Raw genomic sequence first — 22,463 nt, 5'->3', positions numbered from 1 at the left:
GCTATACACAAAGAACAAGCGTAAGATATGAGCAATTACAAAGCCAAGAGTTTCATCTTAATTGGAAAATATTATTAATTTTTATTTCATGAATCTGTTCCTCATACCCTGGCTATATAAGCCCGGCGCCCCAATGTGTTAAGTCTTCTAATTAGTTCAGCCCAATTAATTTAATAAGGGAATGATTTACGAGTTTTTCTACTTTATACGCTGTACATTATGCTATACACAAAGAACAAGCGTAAGGTATGGGCAATTACAAAGCCAAGAGTTCCATTTAATTGGAAAATATTATTAATTTTTATTTCATAAATCTGTTTCTCATACTCCTGGCTATATAATCCCAGCGCCCAAATGTGTTAAGTCTTCTAATTAGTTCAGCCCAATTAATTTAATAAGGGAAGAATTTACTAGTTTTTTACTGTATAGATACGCTGTATATACTTATAGATAACAAGCGCGTAAGAAATGAGCAATTACAAAGCCAAGAGTTCCATCTTAATTGGAAAATATTATAATTTTTATTTCATGAATCTGTTCCTCATACCCTGGCTATATAAGCCCGGCGCCCCAATGTGTTAAGTCTTCTAATTAGTTCAGCCCAATTAATTTAATAAGGGAAGAATTAGTTTTTACTTTTACGCTGTTATATGCTATGCAAAGAACAAGCGTAGGTACGGGCATATACAAAGCCAAGAGTTCCATCTTAATTAGCAAAAATTACTAATTTTTATTTCATAATCTATTCCTCATACCGCTGGCTATATAAGCGCCCCGTGTTAAGTCTGCTAATTAGCTCAGCCCAATAAATTAATAGGGAAGATTTTACGAATTTGTTCTACTTTTACGCTATACTTATATAACAAGCCGTAAGGTATGGGAAATTACAAAGCCAAGAGTTCCACCTTAATTGGAAAATATATTAATTTTTATTTCATAAATTGTTCTCATACCCCTGGCTATATAAGCCCGACGCCCCAATGTGTATAAGTCTTCTAATAGTTCAGCCCAATTAATTAATAAGGGAAGAATTTACGAGTTTTTCTACTTTTTATGATGTACATTAATGCTATACACTAATAGATACAAGCGTAAGATATGGGCAATTACAAAGCCAAGAGTTCCATCTTAATTGGAAAATATTATTAATTTTATTTCATGAATCTGTTCCTCATACCCTGGCTATATAAGCCCGGCGCCCCAATGTGTTAAGTCTTCTAATTAGTTCAGCCCAATTAATTTAATAAGGGAATGAATTTACGAGTTTTTCTACTTTATTACGCTGTACATTATGCGATACACAAAGAACAAGCGTAAGGTATGGGCAATTACAAAGCCAAGAGTTCCATTTAATTGGAAAATATTATTAATTTTTATTCATAAATCTGTTACTCATACTCCCTGGCTATATAAGACTAGCGCCCAAACTTGATAAGTCTGCTAATTAGCTCAGCCCAATTAATTTAATAAGGGAAGAGTTTACTAGTTTTTGTACTGTATAGATACGCTGTATATACTTATAGATAACAATTGCGTAAGTAATGGGCAATTACAAAGCCAAGAGTTCCATCTTAATTGGAAAATATTATTAAGTTTTATTTCATGAATCTGTTCCTCATACCCCTGGCTATATAAGCCCGGCGCCCCAATGTGTTAAGTCTTCTAACTAGTTCAGCCCAATTAATTTAATAAGGGAAGAATTTACGAGTTTTTCTACTTTTTACGCTGTACATTATGCTATACACAAAGAACAAGCGTAAGGTATGGGCAATTACAAAGCCAAGAGTTCCATCTTAATTGGAAAATATTATTAATTTTTATTTCATAAATCTATTACTCATACCCCTGGCTATATCAGACTAGCGCCCCAACTTGATAAGTCTGCTAGTTAGCTCAGCCCAATTAATTTAATAAGGGAAGAATTTACTAGTTTTTGTACTGTATAGATACGCTGTACACTGTAAAAAAAAAAGGGTAAAAATTACCCAACTTTTTACCCAACGTTGGTTCAAATATCAGCCCCACCAGTTTTGGGGCAATTATTGCCCAACAGCCGTTGGTTAAACCATTTACTAAATTATTGGGCAAACCCAACTACACATAGTTGGTTAATTCTAATTACACAGCTGTTGGATATGCTTTGTATACCATTTATTGGTTAAAAGTATTTGTTCAAATACTGGGCAATTTTCAACCAACTGTTAGTGAATATTTTTGGGGTAATTGGTAATTTTTTTCACCAATTGTTGGTAAATGTTGTATCCAATTATTGGGATTGTTTAAATTTCTGTCCACATATTGGTCACTTTTCCCACCATGTATTGGTAAATGCTGTATCCAATTATTGGGATTGTTTAAATTTCTGTCCACATATTGGTCACTTTTCCCACCATGTATTGGTAAATGCTGTATCCAATTATTGGGATTGTTTAAATTTCTGACCACATATTGGTCACTTTTCCCACCATGTATTGGTAATGCTGTATCCAATTATTGGGTTCGTTTAAATTTCTGTACATAAATTGGTCACTTTTCCCACCAAATGTTGGTAAATATTTTAACCATTGTTGTTGGAATATTTAAATGAATTACCACATGCTGGGAAAGAAAATAAACAGTTAATGCAATTCCTTTGTTTATGTTTTATTTATTGAACTTTCTTAACTGCACTGAAAGTACGCTTCAACAATTTAAGCAACCTCAAAGGTAGGACCTTCTTTTGATAAACAGACTTAGTAGTCAGTAAAATATATGTGAGGCTTTTCAAGGATCAAAAATTATTTGCGAAACAATTCGTGAAAAAATGATTTGTAAATAGCTCTATAAAAAAACATTTGTTTTATAAAAACAATTAGAACATGATGTAACTTGCTCTTTCAGCAATGTCTTTCACACACATAATCTTATAATTACCGAAGTTAAAGCTTTTGAAACACACACTGCTTGTTTTTACTTTCTTTTTGTTTGTTTCTCAAAAATGGCACAACAACTTGTATTAATAACATGCCAATAAAAATATAAACAAATCTCAAACAACTGGTGCTTGCTTGCCTTGCCTTTCTTTTTGTTTCTGAACAGTAACAATTTGGCTTAATAAATAAACTTGACTAAAAGTAACCTAAAAATTGCAAAAGACTTTCGTTAACAAACAAATTTTAGTTTATCAAAATTAAACCTTTGGGAAACTTGCTTGTAATGCCCTTTTTTTTAAAGACAACTGTGCACTAATAAACGTATGTCAAAAATAACTCGCCAATAGACTTCTTTCGTGAACCTTTGGAAAAACGCAAATAAACTGAATGTTAAGTGTCGAGTTGTGTCAATTTGTGTTACTTTGCCGACAACACTCGGAATAGTCTACATAAATTAATCAAAGTACAGAACTTATCTTTAAACAAGTTTGCTAACAAGCACTACAGTGTGTAAATTAAACGAGTTGAATACAACGAGTAGTAAACATAATATTCAGGGTTTGTTCTTCATAAAAAACGATAATCATATTATCAACTTGGTGTACAACATAGTCAGACTTGTTAAGTTGAAAACAATGTTTTACACTTGCTCTTAATTAAAATCTTGAGGTAGTGGTGTTGTTGATGTCTGTTATTATTTTAAATATAAAATATAAACAGTTTGAATTATCACCCCTTAACATAGGCGGATTCAGGAGTTTTCAGAAGGGGGTCCATCTAGGGGCATGTATTTTATTACAGCCGGGTTAATTTCAAAGTGTTGGTAAAGGGCAAACCCCTTATTCCCCAAGCTCTGCCTTTGTTTTAAACAAACATGATTGAGATGGGAAAATTTCATGGAAGATTTCGGAAAGTCAAAAAGGCTCTCAGGCCTGTACTAGAGTTGGACTGTCTTTGTTTGTTGGAAGTCCAGGTTGGTTGAAAATACACCTCTCAAAGATCTTCCACACAATTCTGCAAAGTCTGCCCTTGTTTTACAAAAATGTATGATTGAGATACTTTTATACATAACACTATAAGAGTTTGTTTCCAGTAAGAGAAACAAAAAATAAATTAATACATCTTTCAATTGCATTCAACTATGTTAACTGTCATGATTTTTGTAGTATTGTTTGTTTCTTTAAGTTTGAAAGCAAATAGAGGTTTGAAAGATTAAGTAACCTGTCAAAGAACAACCATGTTTCCCCCCATAGTCTTACTATCTAATTTCTTGACAGTCATACGATTCTAAACAAGGCAAATGTCATGACCATTAATGAGTCTGCACTGTAACAAGGAATGAATGAATAGGTTAACAACAAAATGTCAAACAGCCCATGGTCAATCTGGGAAGCTTTCATGGAAAAATTTCGGAAAGCCAAAAATGCCCTCAGGGCTCTTAGAGTTGGACTGTCTTTGTTTGTTGGAATTCCAGGCTGGTTGAAAATATACCTCTCAAAGAATTTCCACACACTTGTGCAAAGTTGCTGGTATTTACAGTCGAGTATGAAGTGAGCCTTATAGCAGACATCTATGCCTTCAGTAGGGATGGTTGCGGAATTGTGTTCTTCTCAATAATCACAAATACACTGAAGGTTTAGCACTGATTCACTGTACAGGACGAGCAGGAATGGCTGAGGATGTTTTGTCGCGTCAATTTTTCTAAGTACGTTGGCATGTGCACAATATCCTGCGAAAAGTCAAAGTAATAAGAAAATATCAATTTTTAGCAAATATAGACAAATTTACTGGAGCAGGACTTGAATCTGCCACCTATGGGTTGGTATGCTGGTGGGGAACAGCTAAATTGAACCCTCGAATAAACTGTTCCCCCCCCCCCCCCTCCAAAAAAAAGAATTGTGGAGGGGGTCAAGCTACTATGGAACAGATTTCCCTATGACACTGGAACTGACCTATGCTTACGGTCTCCCTATTTATTGTCAGCAACCTTTCTTTTTGGATGGCAGTAATAATTCATAAAACCAAACACTGCCCTATGGCCAGGGATCACATCCAAGTAACGATAAACCTGGGAAGAGGCAGTGCCTGGATACACCATAGGGGGTACTTTAACTGAGGTGTGATCCCTAAAGGGCAGTTTTGTTTTTCAACATTTTTTTCTTATTTTTTTTTCTTTACTTTATTTTTTTGGGGGGAGCCCTAAAGCCACATAGTCCCTTCCCCCTAGATCCGCCAAAGGAATGCGAGATACTTGTTTTAATATCATTTTGCAAGACAATACTCACCAGTTTGTACATCAATAAAGGCTTTCATTGTTTCCTTTGGCCCAAATCTGCCACCAGTTTTCTTTTTGTCGCAGCCATCAAATATCATTGGAATGACAAGAATGACAGGTTGATCTTCTCATCTGTTAAAAAGAGAGTATGGAAATTTGAGCAAGTTATATCAACACTAGGATAATGGTCCAAAACAGTAATCATCAACCGCCTTAACTTTGCCATATTAGGATCAACTTCAATAGACCTTTATCATTGTGAGGCCATCTTGTATTTCTCCCATTGAAGTCATGTAACCAAACCGAGGCTGAAAGGACAAATAGTTTGGTTCCTTTTTATATGTAAATAAATATGGGCAATCATTACTTTTATTGGATACTATGGCGCATGGCCAAAATGAATTCAGCATGATAAAGGCCTACATTCTGTGTGTCTTACCCAAGTTATCACCGTAATGAAGGAAATCATATTTACGTAAGGGAATTACGTCAATGCAGCATTTAATTGGAAATCCTCAGCCACTTCAAATTAATCTGGAGGATGGTTGTCTTGAGAACACTCAAAATTATATTCTGAAAATTTACCAACTCTTCCAATGAATTAAGCAATGATCGGACAACCCGACATTCTCAAAATGTGAAAAATACCTTCTGTCAGTTTCTTTACATCAGTACTGGCATCAAGACCTAACACATCCTTCCAAAGAGGAAACATCTGTGTGGCATAATCTATCAGTGAGTCCGACAAGCCGCCCCATTTGTCAGTCAGTCTGTCAGCAACTTTTGGGTACATCAGCTGGAAGTCTTGCTCAATCTTAAGTAAAAGTGATTAAATGAAACATTCTTGTTGGTTGTGGAGCACTACATTGACTTCCCCAAAGCTAAATTACATGCTGACCAATATTGCAAAACTCTTCAGAAACAAAGAAAATCAAAGTCAGCATTAGCTAGGACTGACTGGTTTTAAGGGTATGTAAAGCATTATGAGTACACAAAAGAGTTATGAAAATGATGTATAAAACTTAACTAGTGCGAAGCAAAGACAATTAGAATTAACCAGGACTTCTGAGTGATAGCTACAGCACTACCAGGATGGTTTCAAGACTGTTATGGTAGCCTCCTAAATAATCATTAACCAAGTTTCTCACACCCCATAAATGTAATGCAGACAATATTATTCTCACTGCTTTGACAAATAAAGAGCTCGAGAAAAGAAGAATATTGACTACCACAGTTTGAAATGATTTGACTTTGTAGTAACCTACCATCCCAATACCAAGCAGCCTGGGGAACTCCTCCAAGATTTCTGCAACAGTTCTCTCCCTATCTTTCACCCATTCTGCCCTGTGCTTTGATGTCAATGACATGTACTCTTTGACTTTGGTAGTAGGTGCACAGTTGTCCTTTAGCCACTGAACCTTTGCAAGTACATCTTCGGCTGTCTCTTGCTTCTCATCGGGTTCATCAGGAGTTGCTGCACTTGCATTAACTGTTAAAAAGTACAAACACATCAATATTATTATAACCTCCAGATAAATTATATTAAATAATATCCATTCAGTCCCTTTGTTATAGCGATTCATTAAATTTTGTCCTTGCTTCCATGTCCTGAACCAAGTTGGTTGGGTACTCCTGAGGCAACTCGTGAAGTTGAAAACTATGAGCACACTCTATTTATATGACATGACAATGATACTTGTGCATCAGAAATACCACTTTCCTTTTTTTGTCCAGCCCCTAAAACACAAACTTCCTTGAGTGCTGTTGTTACACATTCCAAGCAAGCAATGCAAACAAGACCTGTGATAAAGAATCCTTTAGTATCTGTGGTGTAACACGGGCATGGGGCCTTCTAATTAATTTTGTTTTCTATTTATGTGGCATAGTTTTTGTTTGTTTATGGGGCATTGGGGATTTTGTTATTTTGTTATATTTTTTTTATATTAGTTTTTGAGTTTTTGTTGTTGTCGTCGATGGGTTTTTTTTTTTTTTTTTTTTTTTTTTTTGGGGGGGGGGGTAATAGGTCAATTACCTTGATGCTTTCCAACTTCCTCCTTCCTTCCTTGATGCTCTCCAACTTCCTCCTTTCTTATCATATTTTTCCTCACATAACGCAAGTGTTCTTCAAGATAACCACCTGCAGGGCATCCTTTGGATCCTTTAGTGTAAAAGGCTTCCTTTAGTAAAACAATGACAAAGCATATGTAAATTACACAGACAGGTCTAATTGTTTTTCACATGCACTGACAATTGTGACCATCCACCAGGAATGGGCTAAAAAGTTGGGTTTTAGATTATTTGGCAAGTTAAGACTCCTGAAAATAAGTTTTAAAATTGTACATTGTGTGTTTGTGTTGCTTGGTGGACAGAAAATAAAACGTCACCGCTTGTGACTAAATCTTGTGTTTTCTATTGTTGGACATACCTCAATATTATTATACCTACTTTAAAGCCCATTTGTGGTGGACAGTCACAATTTGCCATACTTCATATGGAGTTGATTGTCTCATAACCTTCCAAGATGAAAGTATGTACACAAAATTTTAATAATTATTGAAATTTAATGTAGAATATATGAATATTCATAAGCTAAGTGAACCAAGTGTGCATACTATTTCCAATCTTCAGATAAAAGCTTTAATAGTCGTGGTGATGACTAGGGCCATTCAATTGTACAAGCCTCTCTGATTCGGATGGGTTGCCCTTCAATAAGGCAAACATTAATACTTACATATCCTGTGATTCCTTGAGGGTCTTTCAGGCTTGGGAATGCAGCAATCACACTCTCAGCCAGAGCACTCTTTTCAAATGCACCAGGGCTGTAACATCAAAGAAATACTTGCTTAAAACACAGCCATTTCTATAATAATGAGCATAAAGTGTGACATGGGAGAGGATTTAACGGAATAGTACCAACAAAATGAAGTACTTAGTACACTGCCATATATTTTGGTCTGTGTTTTCAGGAATTGTATAGTAAGGACAAACATTTTGTCATCAATTTGTAGAAGGTATATGAATTAACAACAATTTCAGCAAGCACATTTCAACAAACAGGAACAAGCATGTTTATGACTTATTGGCTGGCCTTGCTCATGCAAGACTTATTTTACTGTCATGAACATGTAATTTCTTTTAAACCTCATTAGTTTTTAAGTTTTGACTGCCCCAAAAACACTCTGGGTTGAGAATTTTGATTAAGCAGCATTTGAAAACTTTATTTTGTTATTTCTGTCATCCCTTTCCAGGCCATTCTGTCATTCTTGGTTACGTAAATCTAACACTTTTCAAATGACACTGTAACTTTTCAAATAAATTTATATTCTTTTCTTTTATTTTAAAACCTTTTTGGAGCACGTATCAATCATGAACATCATTCTTGTCATTTGAACATGTTTCTCTTTTTCACAAAATTGGTGTGAAGGTTCCCATATCCATGTTGTCATTAACAAAATCCAACTTTATATTCGAATGGCCTTATAGACATGTACTTACTTTTTTCCATGATGGGAAATCAAGTAGCTCACTAATATCCTGACTAGTTGATGCCTGACTTTTTTCGTCAAGAATCCAGATTGCTCGATGCTCCGAGTGACACTCTTTCCTTCTGGAGATTCACTAAGAATCTTCTTGGTATCCTGTTGAACAGTGATATATATGAAGATTGGATATAATTGCTATAGTCTTTTACAGATTGGTATGCAAGGTAAACCGTTGTACACACTGAAAAAGGTGAGGAGTCCTTCAAATTTATCTTAATTGCTTTCATACATATCATTTCAAAATTGTCCCTTTCCCAAGGCCCCTATTGTTTTCCCAATGGAATTCGGTCACCTTTTTAAAACTGAGAATGTCGGGGGGTTTACCCATACAAGTTGTGCATTGTCCTAAGGAAACTGTGTGTGGTAAAGATGGTAATATGTCTCTTTATACATTATGGGTAAGGAAGGGATACACAAAATATGCAAATATCAATGTTCAAGTCTACCATTGGTATACTTATAATTCCAACACAACGGCATAGATGTAGGGTGATTATTCAATAATTGGGAACCCTTTCTTGTCTTCACTTTTCTTGTGCGACTTCATGAAGCTCAATCATCTTTTAGCAAAGCTGCTGTAAAACTATTAAAAACAAAATCAGCAAACAACCATTGAGCTACACACAATGAAAAAACAGAAGCTCTATCTGCATAAAAATTAAAGATAATTAAGTATAAAAACAAACGTCTTACTTACAAACAAAAGTCTCTTTTGTCTTTTCATGGGTGGGGGTGACATCTGTGACAATGGAAAAGAAGCCCAACTGTCCGAGTCTGACAAAGAGGCTGCACTGGAAACATCCCCTGTTACTGGTGTGCCTAACACAGGTGCAACTTCACTGAAGTCCGAACTGGAACTCAGCATTGACTGACAATCAAAAGAAGCCGTTTCCGGTCCAAAGTCAAGCATATCCCTTGGTAGCTGAATTGGTATTGCTGTTACCCGAGGTCCAAACTGTACAACAAAATACAAAAAGGGGCTAGATTAAATATATGATTACTTACTAAATTACCACTACTCCTTCTGCCAGATGAAATTGGAATTGTCTCAAAGAAAAGCATAGAAAAGCAAAGAATAACCATGCTTCTTACAGTAGTCTGTTTTATGTTTCCTAGTGAGGAAAAAAAGTAATAATAATGGTTCTGTATTAAACATACCAGTACAGTATCATCATACAAGGTTGAATGGTGTTATGATGTACCACGAAGAGTCGTCCTTACCACTGCACTTAGTTGCATGGAATGGTCTGCACACGAGAAGTTCTTTGGGCTGTTTGATGAAAACACTTTCAGACTCTTCCACAGCATAAGAGTGTCTATGCCTGTTGTAATACTTGGTATGCCATGACCGTAGGACAAAGTAGATACTGCTCTCAACTATTATGATATGCTTTACTTGTGAGAATTGTGGCTCTTTGGCAGTCCAGTCAACCAGAATCATGCAGTTTGGTTTGTATGTGTATGTCTGAATGGAAACACTTCCTGACAAAATGACTTGAGCATCTTTTCCACACCCAAGGAAGGAACACACATCATTCACTTCATCCAGAGAAGAAACCAGAACAGAAATCTGATCCCTTACTTCTAATTCACTGTTCAATGGCTTCCTCAGTAAGAAAGTATAGCTTTGTTGCTGCTGATGCCTGATACTGACTGTCTTTGCAACATTCTTGTAATTGTTACAAGCTCTAGCCCACCTTTTAAAAGGTTTGTGCTTGCCCTCTTTGCGCATACTTGAGTACTGTTCCAGAGGTCCAAGAAGTTGTATTACCCGAGGGTAGTGGATTAAAAAATGCTGTTTCGGGATAAGGTGACGGTCTTGAAAGAGGCTCAGAAAGAGCCGATGATGGTCTGCAATCAAAGCTTTCAAAATGTATACGCCTGCATGGCTAATGCGTGGAGCTACTACGATTTTATATATGTCAAGCAGCAACAGGAACATCTCCCACACATCAGATTCCTCATCTACCAAGTCACCAATGATCAAGGGAAGATACAAAGCTAAGATTCTTGTCTGTGCAGCCTTCTGACCACTTGAACCTGATGGATTCCTGAGTGCTGAATCCTGAATTATACTTGGTTTACTTTTTTTATCCGCAAACCCATAGCCAAATGAAGAAATGCGATTGTTTACTTCTTCAAGAGTAAAACATCCTTCATCAATGAGCTCACCAAGAGTAAGTTTTATTTCAAGTGGGAAAATACCCTCAAGTAAGTCATGCATTACATCAGTTACATGATTGTCGGTGACATGGAAGCCAGTCAACTTATTCAGTTCAGAAGACCGTTTGATCCCTGTCTTTGAGACATTGTCCAACACAAGGTCCGCTTCAAAGCTGTTTTTGTCTCTTAAAAGTGACACATCTTCTACAAGTTGCTTTTTAGTGATCTCCTTTGGTGCCTTGCAAAACCGACAAGGATAGTTAGCACTGAAGCTACCTACAAAACCGAGTGTTTCATGAAGCCCTAAGTTGTCACCTATCACCTGAAAAACAACTGGTCTTACCAAGCCTGAATAGGATTGACAAGAAACTTCTATTCCCTGTCTTTCGATATCATTCAGGTCTTTCACAATCACTGATAGTATGCTGTCAATGCCATATTTGGCAACTTCAGATCTTTTTGCACACGCTGCCAATAAAATGTTACTAAGAGAAGCCTGGAACTGAGCAGGCAGACAAAGCAGACTAATATAAAAGCCAGTGAGTTTATTTATTCCTTTTTTAGAACCGAGGGGGTTCCCTGTTTCATAATCATCACAATACAATAGAATAGGGATGACAACATCGGCACTTGCAGAAAATTTACCCTTAAAGTAACTTCCATCGCGATAGGACTGTAACAACAAGCCATCCTCACAGGGTTGTTGATGAAGAATTGCAGCCATCACTCCTGGCTGCTCCAGATGTTTCCTGAGTGTTTTCTTCATGGGAACATATTGGAAGCTGTCATTTTTTACTTTCTGTTTTACTCCTCCAGTTGAGGTATCACTCTGTGATGTGAATGACTGACCCAGCACCCTTTCCTCTGGGCTGATGAAATATCCCTTATCTTTGAAGTATTTGTCCTGTTGGTACTGTGATCGAAGGCCTTCAAAGGTTTTTTTTACAACCTCACATTCTTGAAAAACTGTTTCAAATTTTGAGAGATTTGCCTCCTTGAACTGTGTTTGAACCTCTTCCACAATAGAGGAAAGCTTATGCTGTAGATGATTAGCAATGATCTCCACCAGCCCTTCAACTTCATATATGATCTGTTGCACATTGGAATATGGTATAGCAGTTGCTTTCATGTTCGCTACAAAATAAGAAACTGCTTCAGCAAGGGTATCTTTGCATGTTTGTCGATCTTCATCCAAACTTTCATTATCTTGCACGTCCATTCCTTCATATCCACCAGCGCCATGCTCATTTTCTGATTCTTCACCTTGGGTATGTTCTTGCATGTCTGCATGCTTTGCCAAGATATGACGTCGATATGACGATAAATGAGAAAATGATGCCAAACAGCCATCTTGTCTACATATGACAAATGTTGATGCACCAGAATGTAAACTATGGATGTATTTTAGGTGATTGAAAAGACCCTTAATTCCCCCATGGACTTCAGATAAGCACTTGTAGCACAACATAGTTTCTTCTTACAATACTAAAAAGGCAAACAACTCACTTGCTTTTTCCACTTTGCCAAGAACTTAACTCGCAACCCAACTTTTGGAATTAGCGGTGTAATGTCCTCTTCTCTTAACAGCTCCAAGGCTTCTATATCTATTGCATTATCTGTGTGAAAAATGAATAAAACATAACTGATACTAAATTTTCTACTCAGAATGTTTTACTAGTTACAAAAATGTAAATACATTAAGAAGAGTTTTCTCAAGTGCTGGGGTTATGAAAACAGCTGAATGTTTTTGTGTACTATAACATGTCCTAGTGATTTAATTTAATTGTTTTAATTTAGTATGAGGCACTTAAACTTAAAATTGAGCAAAATGATCATGACACACAACTGCTATACAGTGTTAGTAACTATAATAAAACAGTGCAGTCAATAGGCCTAAGGCCTAGTAAGTCCTAAATTGTAAAATGGTAAAAATTCTATCTCAAAAACACAAAGTCTCAACGACTATGTTGACGCGGCACCAGACTAACATTTTTCTAGGTAGGTGCTACAATTTTTAAGTCCCAAAAGACAGTCACTGCCCATGTTCAGAAAGCCCCAGTAAAAATAACGTAAAATATATGCTACATGTACAGTGCAAAACTGCAAGTACATGTACAAAAACTACAAGAATACCAGTGCCAATATATTATACCAGTGCCAACACATCTACTGCTAAGTAAAAATAGACACTACACATTAGAAAATGTAAAAACATGGACAGTTCTTTAAAAAGTTTAACTTAAAGTTGCATAAAATAGATGCCATGCAATGTTTTTTTGCCCAACCAGTAATACTTTTGCAGGAACCCTACTCAAAAGTTGGGCATGACTAAATTTGGCATGTTTAAAATAAAATTCAACTTAAATTTGCATAAATGACATGTCATGCAATGTTTTTTGCCCAACTAGTATTACTATTGCAGGAACCCTACTCAAAAGTTGGGCATGATGGGTGTTGACAATGCCCAACCTTTATTGGAAGAAATATCCCACTCAAACATTGGGTATTACGCATATTACAATAACCCAACTAATGAAAGAAACTAGGACTTTTGCCTAAAAGTTGAACGTTAGTAGCTCTAACATTGCTCAAAAGTTGGACAGCAAGGCTTAACTTACATGACATGAGTTATGGCAAGTTGTCTGCTGGAAATTGTAAAAAAAAAAATTAAAAGCAAAAAAGCAAAAACAAAAGGATGAAAACCGACAAAAAACCACACACACACATACAACTGAACCAAATATCTACCAAACAAACAAGCAAAAAACGCCATACCATATTTTTAACAACAACCAATTTGCAAAAAAGGGTTTGTTTTGACTTTTATCTTTAACGTTAAATCCCTATGGGCTAGGTCTACTCGAGGTACTGTCACTGTGTCAGTGACTTGTGTCACACACGCTAGGTCTACTCGAGGTACTGTCACTGTGTCAGTGACTTGTGTCACACACGCTATGTAGTGTGCACCAAGTTTACCGTTGTTATTTCTAAATAATAGCGTGTGTGAGCCATGATCTTGTCATCTACATTAAATTCATTGTGAGAAGTATTCCAAATATTACCTGTGAATGTTTTGAACAGCTCGTCGAGCTCCCATTCATGAAGAATGTATTCAAGCGTGTTAACCTCCGCCATGATTGCTCACAAGTTCTCCAGTAGCATGCGCGAACATGACATTCTCGATGCATTTTGTGTCAGATTGTTGGTTATTTAGCGCCCTCAATCATGTCAAAGTAACCAACTGGTGGGCTTATGGCTGATTTTATACCCAACATCTAGAATGACGATTAAAGCAAGCACTATGTACCCTTTTGTTGGGTAAAGATTACCAAACTTTAATGACTCAACTTCTCACCAACATTGGTGAAGCCTAACATTTACCCAACAGCAATTTTTACCCATAAATGTGTAAAAAAATGACCAAAATATGTGTGAATAGTTTTACCCAGCACTCGATTACCCATTTTTTTTACAGTGTGTTGGTTCAAATCCCAGTTGAGACATCTACAACACGAAATAAATGGTCCTTACAGTATCTGTCTTATAGTTAGACTGGGCACCTGTACTGCCGCCTGCTGTCGTCGCGTATCACATTGGGTGCGTTCGTTTAGCTTCCCTGTGTCATCCCCGGTCGACTACCCCGATGTGTTCGAATAGCTTTTGACGTGGTTGTGGAGTGGGTCACTTGGGGGCTGGCCCCAGGTAAACGACGTCACTACGAGAGCGATGAGTGGTCGTTCTTTTGTCTCTTGTCCGACTGTGAGCACCGCGGGGTAGACCCAGGGAAGCTAAATGAACGCACCGTGTGTGAAATGAGGGAGGTCAAAGGTCAAACTCCACGCCGGTTTTTGATGCCGGTCTCTGGCGTTATTCACCAGCCTCGAAGAATGACGTCAGACGTTCAGGTTATAGTGAGTTCTGTCAAAATTGCTACCACTGGCAGAGGCACATGCTGGCACACAACAGACAGAGGGCAGCTTTTAACCTGGCAGTTAGGCCGTGTGAAAGGACAGCAATTTTTTATTACTGTTGACGGTCCCTGTTTTCACAGGGACAGTCGCCAGTAATCAAACCTTGTTGTCTTTCACACACAATTATTTGTGAAGTTTCACAACCTTGCTCAACCTAAAGCAAGGGACCCCGCTTAACGGATGTCGTGTGAAAAGGGCTTAGACACCCCTTCGTTGACTTACCCTTTGGTTTGGCAGTGGCTGTCGTAGCTGTAGATGGATTTAAGCAGGTTGTCTAGAGTCAGCAAGCCCATGTGGTCGTACACGTTCACCGTAGTTTGCTCTCCTTGGCAAAGCTTTTTCCATTTGTTCTGGAAGTTTGATAACACAAAAACAGGTTTATAAGAACTCAAACGAATTAGGAATACAGTATATAAAGAGCCGCCAAAAATAAGCTATTAAAGACACTGGACACTATTAGTAATTGTCAAAGACTAGTCTTTTCACTAGTTGGTGTATCTCAACCTATGCATGAAATAACAAACCTTTGAAAATTTGAGCTCAATATTGGTCCTCGAAGTTGCGAGATAATAATGAAAGAAAGAACACCCTTGTCATAAGAAGTTGTGTGCGTTTCGATGGTTGATTTCGAGACCTCAAATTCTAAATCTGATGTCTCGGAATCAAATTCGTGGAAAATTACTTCGCTCTTGAAAACCATATGTCACTTCAGAGGGATCCGTTTCTCACAATGTTTTATACCATCAACCTCTCCCAAAAACTACCATTATAGTGTCCACTGCCTTTAAGCAAAAACACAATTATGTTTACCAGAATTTAGGTTACCAGCTAAGATACCATGTCGCACTTACAATTTGTGACTGGTACCTTGCCCATTATTGCTGAGCAGGGATATTTCAAGCAGCATTTTCTGCTTAAATGGAAAGAATAACCAACACTAGTGTCAAAATTACCACCAGAGTGTGAGCGCATTCGCTGAAGATGGATACGTGTGGTCTGAGTCCGCTGTAGTGAAATGCTGGCGCCACCAAGCGTCGGTTCCGGGCCCAATGCTCGCCGGAGCTTGCCACTAAACCGTCCCCAATCCACTCTCGTAGAAATCTCATCACGGACTCTTGCTTTGGTTCTGGTTAGGGAGAGAAAGCGGAAAACACTGGTTTTACATTGTTGTATAATTTAACAAAATGGAGGAGACCAAGAGGCAATTCACTGGAGTGTGTCGTTGAAAGCAAACTCGACCCTTCACTCGGCCCCAGCGGCCAGGGTCTATCCAGGACCGCTGGGATGGGCTAATCAGCTTGCACAGATCTTGTTCAGTGTGAGTGTGATGCATGATGGGACTGGATAGACCAGTTAGCGTGCTTGATACGTTTGCCCGTCCCAGCCTCTTTGGTTACAAGGCGCTTGGGACGAGCGAAACACGACCCTTCCAACTCGAAACTATTACATTTTAAAGACAGTGGACACTTTTGGTAGTTGTCAAAGACCAGTCTTCTCACTTGGTGTATCTAAACATAATGCATAAAATAACAAACCTGTGAAAAATTGGCCTCAATCGGTCGTTGAAGTTGCAAAATAATAATGAAAAAAGAAAAAAAAAAAACAACAACCTTGTCACACGAAGTTGTGTGCTTTCAGATGCTTTATTTCGAGAACTCAAGCTCTAATTAATCTGAGGTCTCGCCATCAAATACGTGAGAAATTTCTTCTTTCTCGAAAAATATACGTTACTTCAGAGGGAGCCGTTTCTCACAATGTTTTATCAACCTCGCTGCATTACTCGCTTACCAAGTAAGGTTTTATGCTAGTAATTATTTTGAGTAATTACCAATAGTGTCCACTGCTTTTAAGAAAAGGAAGTACATAGATTAGCTGTTTTGCCATAAAACGGGATGAAAGTGTAAACAAGGAAAACAGCCCCAACAAACACCACAACACTTCAACACCACCATCATTCCTTTACCATTTTTGTTGGCGATAGACTTGACTGTATCTGGATTGAAGACTACCACACCGGGCATGAACGGTCCAAGCCAGAACTGCATGACGTCATCGACCTCTTCGTAGTCAAAATGGAACTCCCTTGCCATCCCATTGTGACCTTTGGTGTACTGTTGAAGAAATAAAAATATTTATACAGTCAGTTGAGCATCTTAAAGGCACTTGGAACTTGGCACGTTTGGTAATTGTCCAAGACCAGTATTCTCACTTGTTATTTTCCAACATTATGTATTAAACATAACAAACCTGTGTCAATTTGGGTTCAATATTGGTCATCGAAGTTGCGAAAGAAATGGAAGGAAAAAACCACTTGTTGCACAACTTAGTGTGCTTTCAGATTTATAAGAGCCTTTGTTTTTGAGTGAGAATTTCTCGAAAACTACATTGTTTCAGAGGGAGCCGTTTCTCACAATGTTGTATACTATCAATCGCTCTCCATTGATCGTTACCAAGTAAGCTTTTTATGCTAACAATGGTTGTGTCCAGTACCTTTAAAACAGTTTTGAATGATGCGGTTTACAGATAACCTCATAGTTCATAATTTCATTGATTTGTTGGCAACCGTCACAAAGCTTTTCAAGATAAGTCTACCTTTTCTCGTAATTTGAACGTTTGACCCGTTTTGGTTCCAGTCATTGCAAAAACCTCTTCATTGAAAAATTGCAGTGCAAGTAAAGGACACAATAGGTTTTGTAAAACTTAAAAACTTTGTGTTTTTCATCGACCTAAAATCGCTATCCCCTGGAAAGTGAAGACAAAATTGAAATGTGGACGATGTATTTGTTATTAAAGACTTTCTAGAGCTTGTTGCCTGTAAACTGAATTGCCCCGTGTCTGGCATCACGGCCTTTAGATGATTTATAATTGGCATAGCGCTGTAGGACAATACACTGCTCGAACAATGAATATAATAATCCAAAATCATACAAAACATTGTCCCCAGAGAAATAATGTTGTCAAAACTTGTTCAACCAAGGGATTTAGAGACTCCCAAAATGGAGCTGGGAACGTCGTGCCAGAGTGTTTGAATTAAGTAATAAAGCCGTCCATCATGAAAGGGGTTCGGCAATTGGGTGCAGAACACCCTAAGGGTATAGCGGAAGGGGCAACGGGTTTTTAAATCCTATGTTGGCAGTTTCCACAATCAACAATAAAGTGGCGGCCTTGAACTTAAAGGCATTGGACACTATTGGTATCCTCAAAATAATTATTAGCATAATAACTTACTTGTCGGCGAGCAACGGAGAGAGCATGTTGATAGTATAACACATTGCGAGAAACGGCTCCCTCTGATGAAGTAATGTAGTTTTTGAGGAAGAGGCAATTTCTCTCTTAAATAATAAAATGCTTTATGCATCTGATGACCAATTAGATTTCTAGGTACCGAAATCAAGCATCTGAAAGCACACAACTTCGTGTATAACAAGGGTGTTTTTTTTCTTCCATTATTTATCTCGTATCTTCGACGACCAATTGAGTTCAATTTTTCACATGTTCGTTATTTTAAGCATTATGGTGAGACACACCAGGTGGGAAGTTTGGTCTTTGACAATTCCCAAAGGTGTCCAGTCTTTAACTACCAAAATCCGATCCCATGGTTAGGATCCGGCGTTTTCACCGCTTTAGCCCGGGCTCGATTCCCGGTGTGCGAATTTCATTTTGCTTTGATATTAAGTTATGTATTAGTTTTCATGTTGCCCGATTTATATAATAAAAAGTAAGAGTTTTTAATCCCGTATGGTCTATTGGTTAGGGTCCGGCGTTTTCACCGCCGTGGCCCGGGTTCGATTCCCGTGTGGGAATTTCATTTTGCTTGTAATTAATATGTTTGACACAAACAATGTTTAGTTGTCAACAGTTTTTACCTCAGGAATGTCTCCCATGAACCAGCTCCCGTTGGGATGTTTGGGAAAATCTCGTAGAGCATGTTGGAAGCGAAGTTTCCATCTTACTAAGTGGATGAGCTTGACGAGTAGGAAGAGCAGAGTAGCAATAAGTAGTGTCAGTAGAATGCTATCCCAGCTTGCCAGCATGAGAGATGCGATCCTGGTTAGTGATGGGAAACTTGACGATAGGAAGTCTGCTTTGAGGAGCGCCATTCTCGATGATTAAAACCTAGCATAGATTAATGTGCGAGAGAAATGGTGAATTAGACTTAAACGCACTGCAGCTGATTTTACGAAACTCTAGGATTAACCCTATCTCGGGTTAGGACGCCGAGTAATTCGGATGGGTTCAATGCATTCTAACGTACTCAGATAAGGAACTTACTCGTTCTATAAAGTCCTAAAACTAATCCTAAGTTAGGAAAAGTTTGGTGACATCTACAGCTGGACACCTTTGGTATTTGTCAAAGACCATTTTTAGTACTTGGTGTATCCCAATAAAGTACATCTCAATATCATTACAAAGTCTGTCTGGGGGTAATATCATTATTACATTTATACATAGGGCCCCTACTGCAGGCTAAAAATACATTACCTTTATAACGATCTGCACCTTCCAAAAATAATCAGTACTTAGGTCTACAGTAGTTGGTTGGCGTAAAACCGTTCAAGTGCTTCTGCGGGAAGTTTATTACAATCTGCAGGAGGTGTATATGTGACAATCAGCATGCGGCTATCTAAAAGTCAGTTCTATTGTCACCCAGTCTTTGCAGTTCCTGGGCAACTGTGTTTAATGGCAAGTTTTGAATAGACTCTCCGGCTTGATATCATACCCAGTCAATGACTGATTGTATTGCAGCTGTTTTCTGTTGCGGATGTTTTCTGTTGGTTCAAAATGGTCCTGGTTGGGTTTGTGACATAGGCAGGCAGAATTGTTGACCGATCACACTGCCCAAAGTGTCAGCGACTTTTTGGGGCGCGACTTTGACAACTCAACCCGTGAGTTGACTTTTATTGAATGGTCACACGCAGTGAGGATGATGGGTTGGCTGTCTGGTTCCCTACCTCACATATACCTTCAGGCAATTTAGAAAATAGATCATCTAGTCTTCTTCGGATGTCTTGGTTGAAGAAAGAGCGAAAACAAAAGGTAGGATGACCTTATATGCTTTTTGAAGTAGAGGCTTAACACTGCTAGTAACTCGAACGTGTTTCTAATACCGGAACTCACCTTTGTCACACACAGAGCAGTTTTGCCTTCGACGTAATACAACCGCTGCAGATCAATATTTAAAAAACAAATCCTGATTGTTACGGCATTAAAGTTATCTAATACTGTCCGTTTGTTCCCTCAGGTCTGTATTTGTAGGTACGTTTTGAAGTAGACAAGCAGTGGCGATCACAAATCACTTGGACAACTATAAGGAATGAGAAGCGGCTTATTGTGAGTCGCTTATACCCCAGCTGGTATCCGAAAGCCCCCAGGGTTGTTGAGGTAACGCTTAAAACCACCGTAGACAAAAAACCAACCAAGTATTTGAGGGTCAAACGTTCAAAAGAGCCCCATTGATCCTTGCGGGTGCGGGACCCTAGGCTCCGGGGGTAATTTGTAAGCCACTTCAGGCGGGATTTTCCGCCCGATTGCCTCGGCTTTCACACGAGTGCCGTAAGAGGATCCAATCTTTCTGGCTCAAAGGGGATACGTTTGGTAGTAAATCCAATGGATGGCAATACAAACTTACTTCTTGGTTATTTGATGGAAATGGAAATGATGACGCAACATTTACAATTAATTGCCAATGCGGTGTTTTGCCGGCTATGAAAGGCCATGGAATGTATAAAGCCATGTCTTTTCTTAAACAACTGTTTTAATAATGGTCTATACGCATCACTGATATCAATATTTGGAATTCCAAAACGTAGGCCTACATACTTTTCAAGGGGAAGTAGGTAGTCGTTTGGTAGGCCTAAATCACTAATAACAAAAACACAAATCCAAAAGTTATGAAAGTAACAGCTGGACCAGTTTTGAGATAGGCCTCTTGTATCAAAAGTTGATAAGATATCAAAAGTTGATAAGAATGAAACAGTGCAATCTCCATAAAATATAAGATTTTATGTTTTCTTCCATTGGGCTGTGTACAAATCGTGCCTGCTGGAAGTCCAGGCTCTGTGGCTCTTTAGTAAACATGTGATGTATTATCATGTCACATCGTCCACATACCCAGTCTTTGTGCGCAGTAGTTTCCCCCTGACTTCACTCTCAAGGTTCCAATTCTTTTCAATCTTTGGAAATGAAATGCCGACTTCCGGATATCACTGGTTTTTTAATGGGACAGGAACTTAAAAACTCATAACAAATCAATGAAGCATTCAATCATAAAACGCTTGATATCATAACGACGTTTACGTAATCTGGGGAAGGTGCGTTTAATACAGAAAGCATAAAGGAGGATATTGGTATCAATAGTTTTTAATCAAAAATATTAGTTTATTGAATAATCGATAACCCAGTCAGTGATTTGACATTTTGTGTACAAAAGCAAGAGTCCAATCGTCCACAATATAATAAGACACTTCTGCCTGTAATTCTGAAAAAATAGAAAAGAAAAAGCAGACGAAGAATCATGGCCCTTTTGTTACGAGAACATCAAGATGCGATATGATAATATAATAATAAAAATAATAAAAAGATATTTATAAAGCGCCAAATTGCCAAATTACCGTCCTCGAAAAACATGAACAACGTTTCGAGAACATAATTTGCAGATATTTTCGACAAGTCTTTTAGGCACTGTTCATCCGAAATAAATATATTGTTCTTCTCCGAATTCACACACATCCCACACGGACCAGGGGGTTAAGATCCGGCGTTTTCACCGCCGTGGCCCGGGTTCGATTCCTCGCGTGGGAATTTCATTTTGCCTAATAATAAGTAATAAATTCTTTTTTGTATGTAGTTAACAAAAATGTATTGTTAGATAAATAGATTAACAAGTAAGAGCATGTAATCCCATATGGTCTAGTGGTTAGGATCCGGCGTTTTCACCGCCGTGGCCCGGGTTCGATTCCCGGTGTGGGAATTTCATTTTGCTTGTAACTGAGTTATGCATTCTTTCATGAATTATTTTACAAAGCATAATATTGTTGAATAAGTATAACAACAAGCATGTAATCCCATGTGGTCTAGTGGTTAGGATCCGGTGTCAGATGCAATTGTGTCCGCCATGCAATACTGTCCGCTCCGGACACTTTTGCATATGCAATCGTGTCCGGAGCTACGCAAAAACCGTCCGTTGGAAATGTACACGACTGTACATGTATGTGCGCGCGTTAGCGAGCGTGCATGCACTGAACCTGCGTATAGTATATGCAGCATAGACCTTATCGCAAATACCAATGCGCAAGCGCAGACTGTTGAATGAGGTGCATTGTGGGATATTTATGGATCAAATTTGGATACCAGCTAGACCACAATGCACCTAATTCCAAGCTTTACGCGCGCGCCCCGGTATTTGCGAAAAGGTCTATGAATATTGACGTATTTTATGATTGCAGCGAATACCCAACGGCCGAACATTTCCCATGTCATTCATGACGTGTACTTCTTGTCACGAAAATGGCGAATGTGTTCCGTCGACCAAGGGCGTTAAGTTTACTGCAAGGACGGTTATGCACGGGGGCGGACACACCTGCATATGCAAATGTGTCTG

General features: G+C 38.2%; 3 protein-coding genes and 1 non-coding gene across 5 annotated transcripts; 1 reads left to right on the top strand and 3 right to left on the bottom strand.

Annotated features, from left to right (window-relative positions):
- Positions 1-5,302: 5,302 nt before the first annotated feature.
- Positions 5,303-9,278, bottom strand: LOC117305612. 2 transcript variants are annotated; one of them, XM_033790493.1, is made up of 5 exons: positions 8,683-9,278; positions 7,919-8,006; positions 7,220-7,364; positions 6,453-6,676; positions 5,303-6,001 (listed from the first exon to the last, which is right to left on the bottom strand). In XM_033790493.1, exons 3-5 carry the CDS (start codon positions 7,281-7,283, stop codon positions 5,789-5,791), a joined length of 501 nt encoding a protein of 166 aa, XP_033646384.1. In that variant the 5' UTR covers positions 7,284-7,364; positions 7,919-8,006; positions 8,683-9,278; the 3' UTR covers positions 5,303-5,788. The 2 variants fall into 2 exon arrangements, with proteins under 2 accessions (XP_033646384.1, XP_033646383.1); XM_033790492.1 differs by lacking the exons at positions 7,220-7,364; positions 7,919-8,006; positions 8,683-9,278 and having other exon boundaries at positions 6,453-7,096.
- On the bottom strand, positions 7,844-14,348 carry LOC117305630. Its single transcript, XM_033790510.1, has 5 exons — positions 13,955-14,348; positions 12,399-12,508; positions 9,427-9,684; positions 8,683-8,825; positions 7,844-8,006 (listed from the first exon to the last, which is right to left on the bottom strand). The coding sequence occupies exons 1-5, from the start codon at positions 14,025-14,027 to the stop codon at positions 7,844-7,846; spliced, it is 747 nt and encodes a 248-aa protein (XP_033646401.1). The 5' UTR covers positions 14,028-14,348.
- A 733-nt stretch (positions 14,349-15,081) lies between these two features.
- LOC117305629 (cytochrome P450 4F22-like) lies at positions 15,082-20,339 on the bottom strand. The gene is made up of 5 exons (XM_033790509.1): positions 19,982-20,339; positions 18,730-18,979; positions 16,827-16,974; positions 15,817-15,989; positions 15,082-15,213 (listed from the first exon to the last, which is right to left on the bottom strand). The coding sequence occupies exons 2-5, from the start codon at positions 18,961-18,963 to the stop codon at positions 15,082-15,084; spliced, it is 687 nt and encodes a 228-aa protein (XP_033646400.1). The 5' UTR covers positions 18,964-18,979; positions 19,982-20,339.
- A 1,422-nt stretch (positions 20,340-21,761) lies between these two features.
- On the top strand, positions 21,762-21,833 carry Trnae-uuc. Its single transcript has one exon. It is a non-coding gene; the product is annotated as a tRNA-Glu (tRNA).
- The last annotated feature ends 630 nt before the right edge of the window (positions 21,834-22,463 follow it).

Source organism: Asterias rubens, unplaced genomic scaffold (genome assembly GCF_902459465.1).
Source record: "Asterias rubens unplaced genomic scaffold, eAstRub1.3, whole genome shotgun sequence".
NCBI classification, from domain to species: Eukaryota; Metazoa; Echinodermata; class Asteroidea; order Forcipulatida; family Asteriidae; genus Asterias; species Asterias rubens.
The sequence above is the reverse complement of the archived record's forward strand: the minus strand, read 5'-3'. Positions and strand labels throughout refer to the sequence as shown.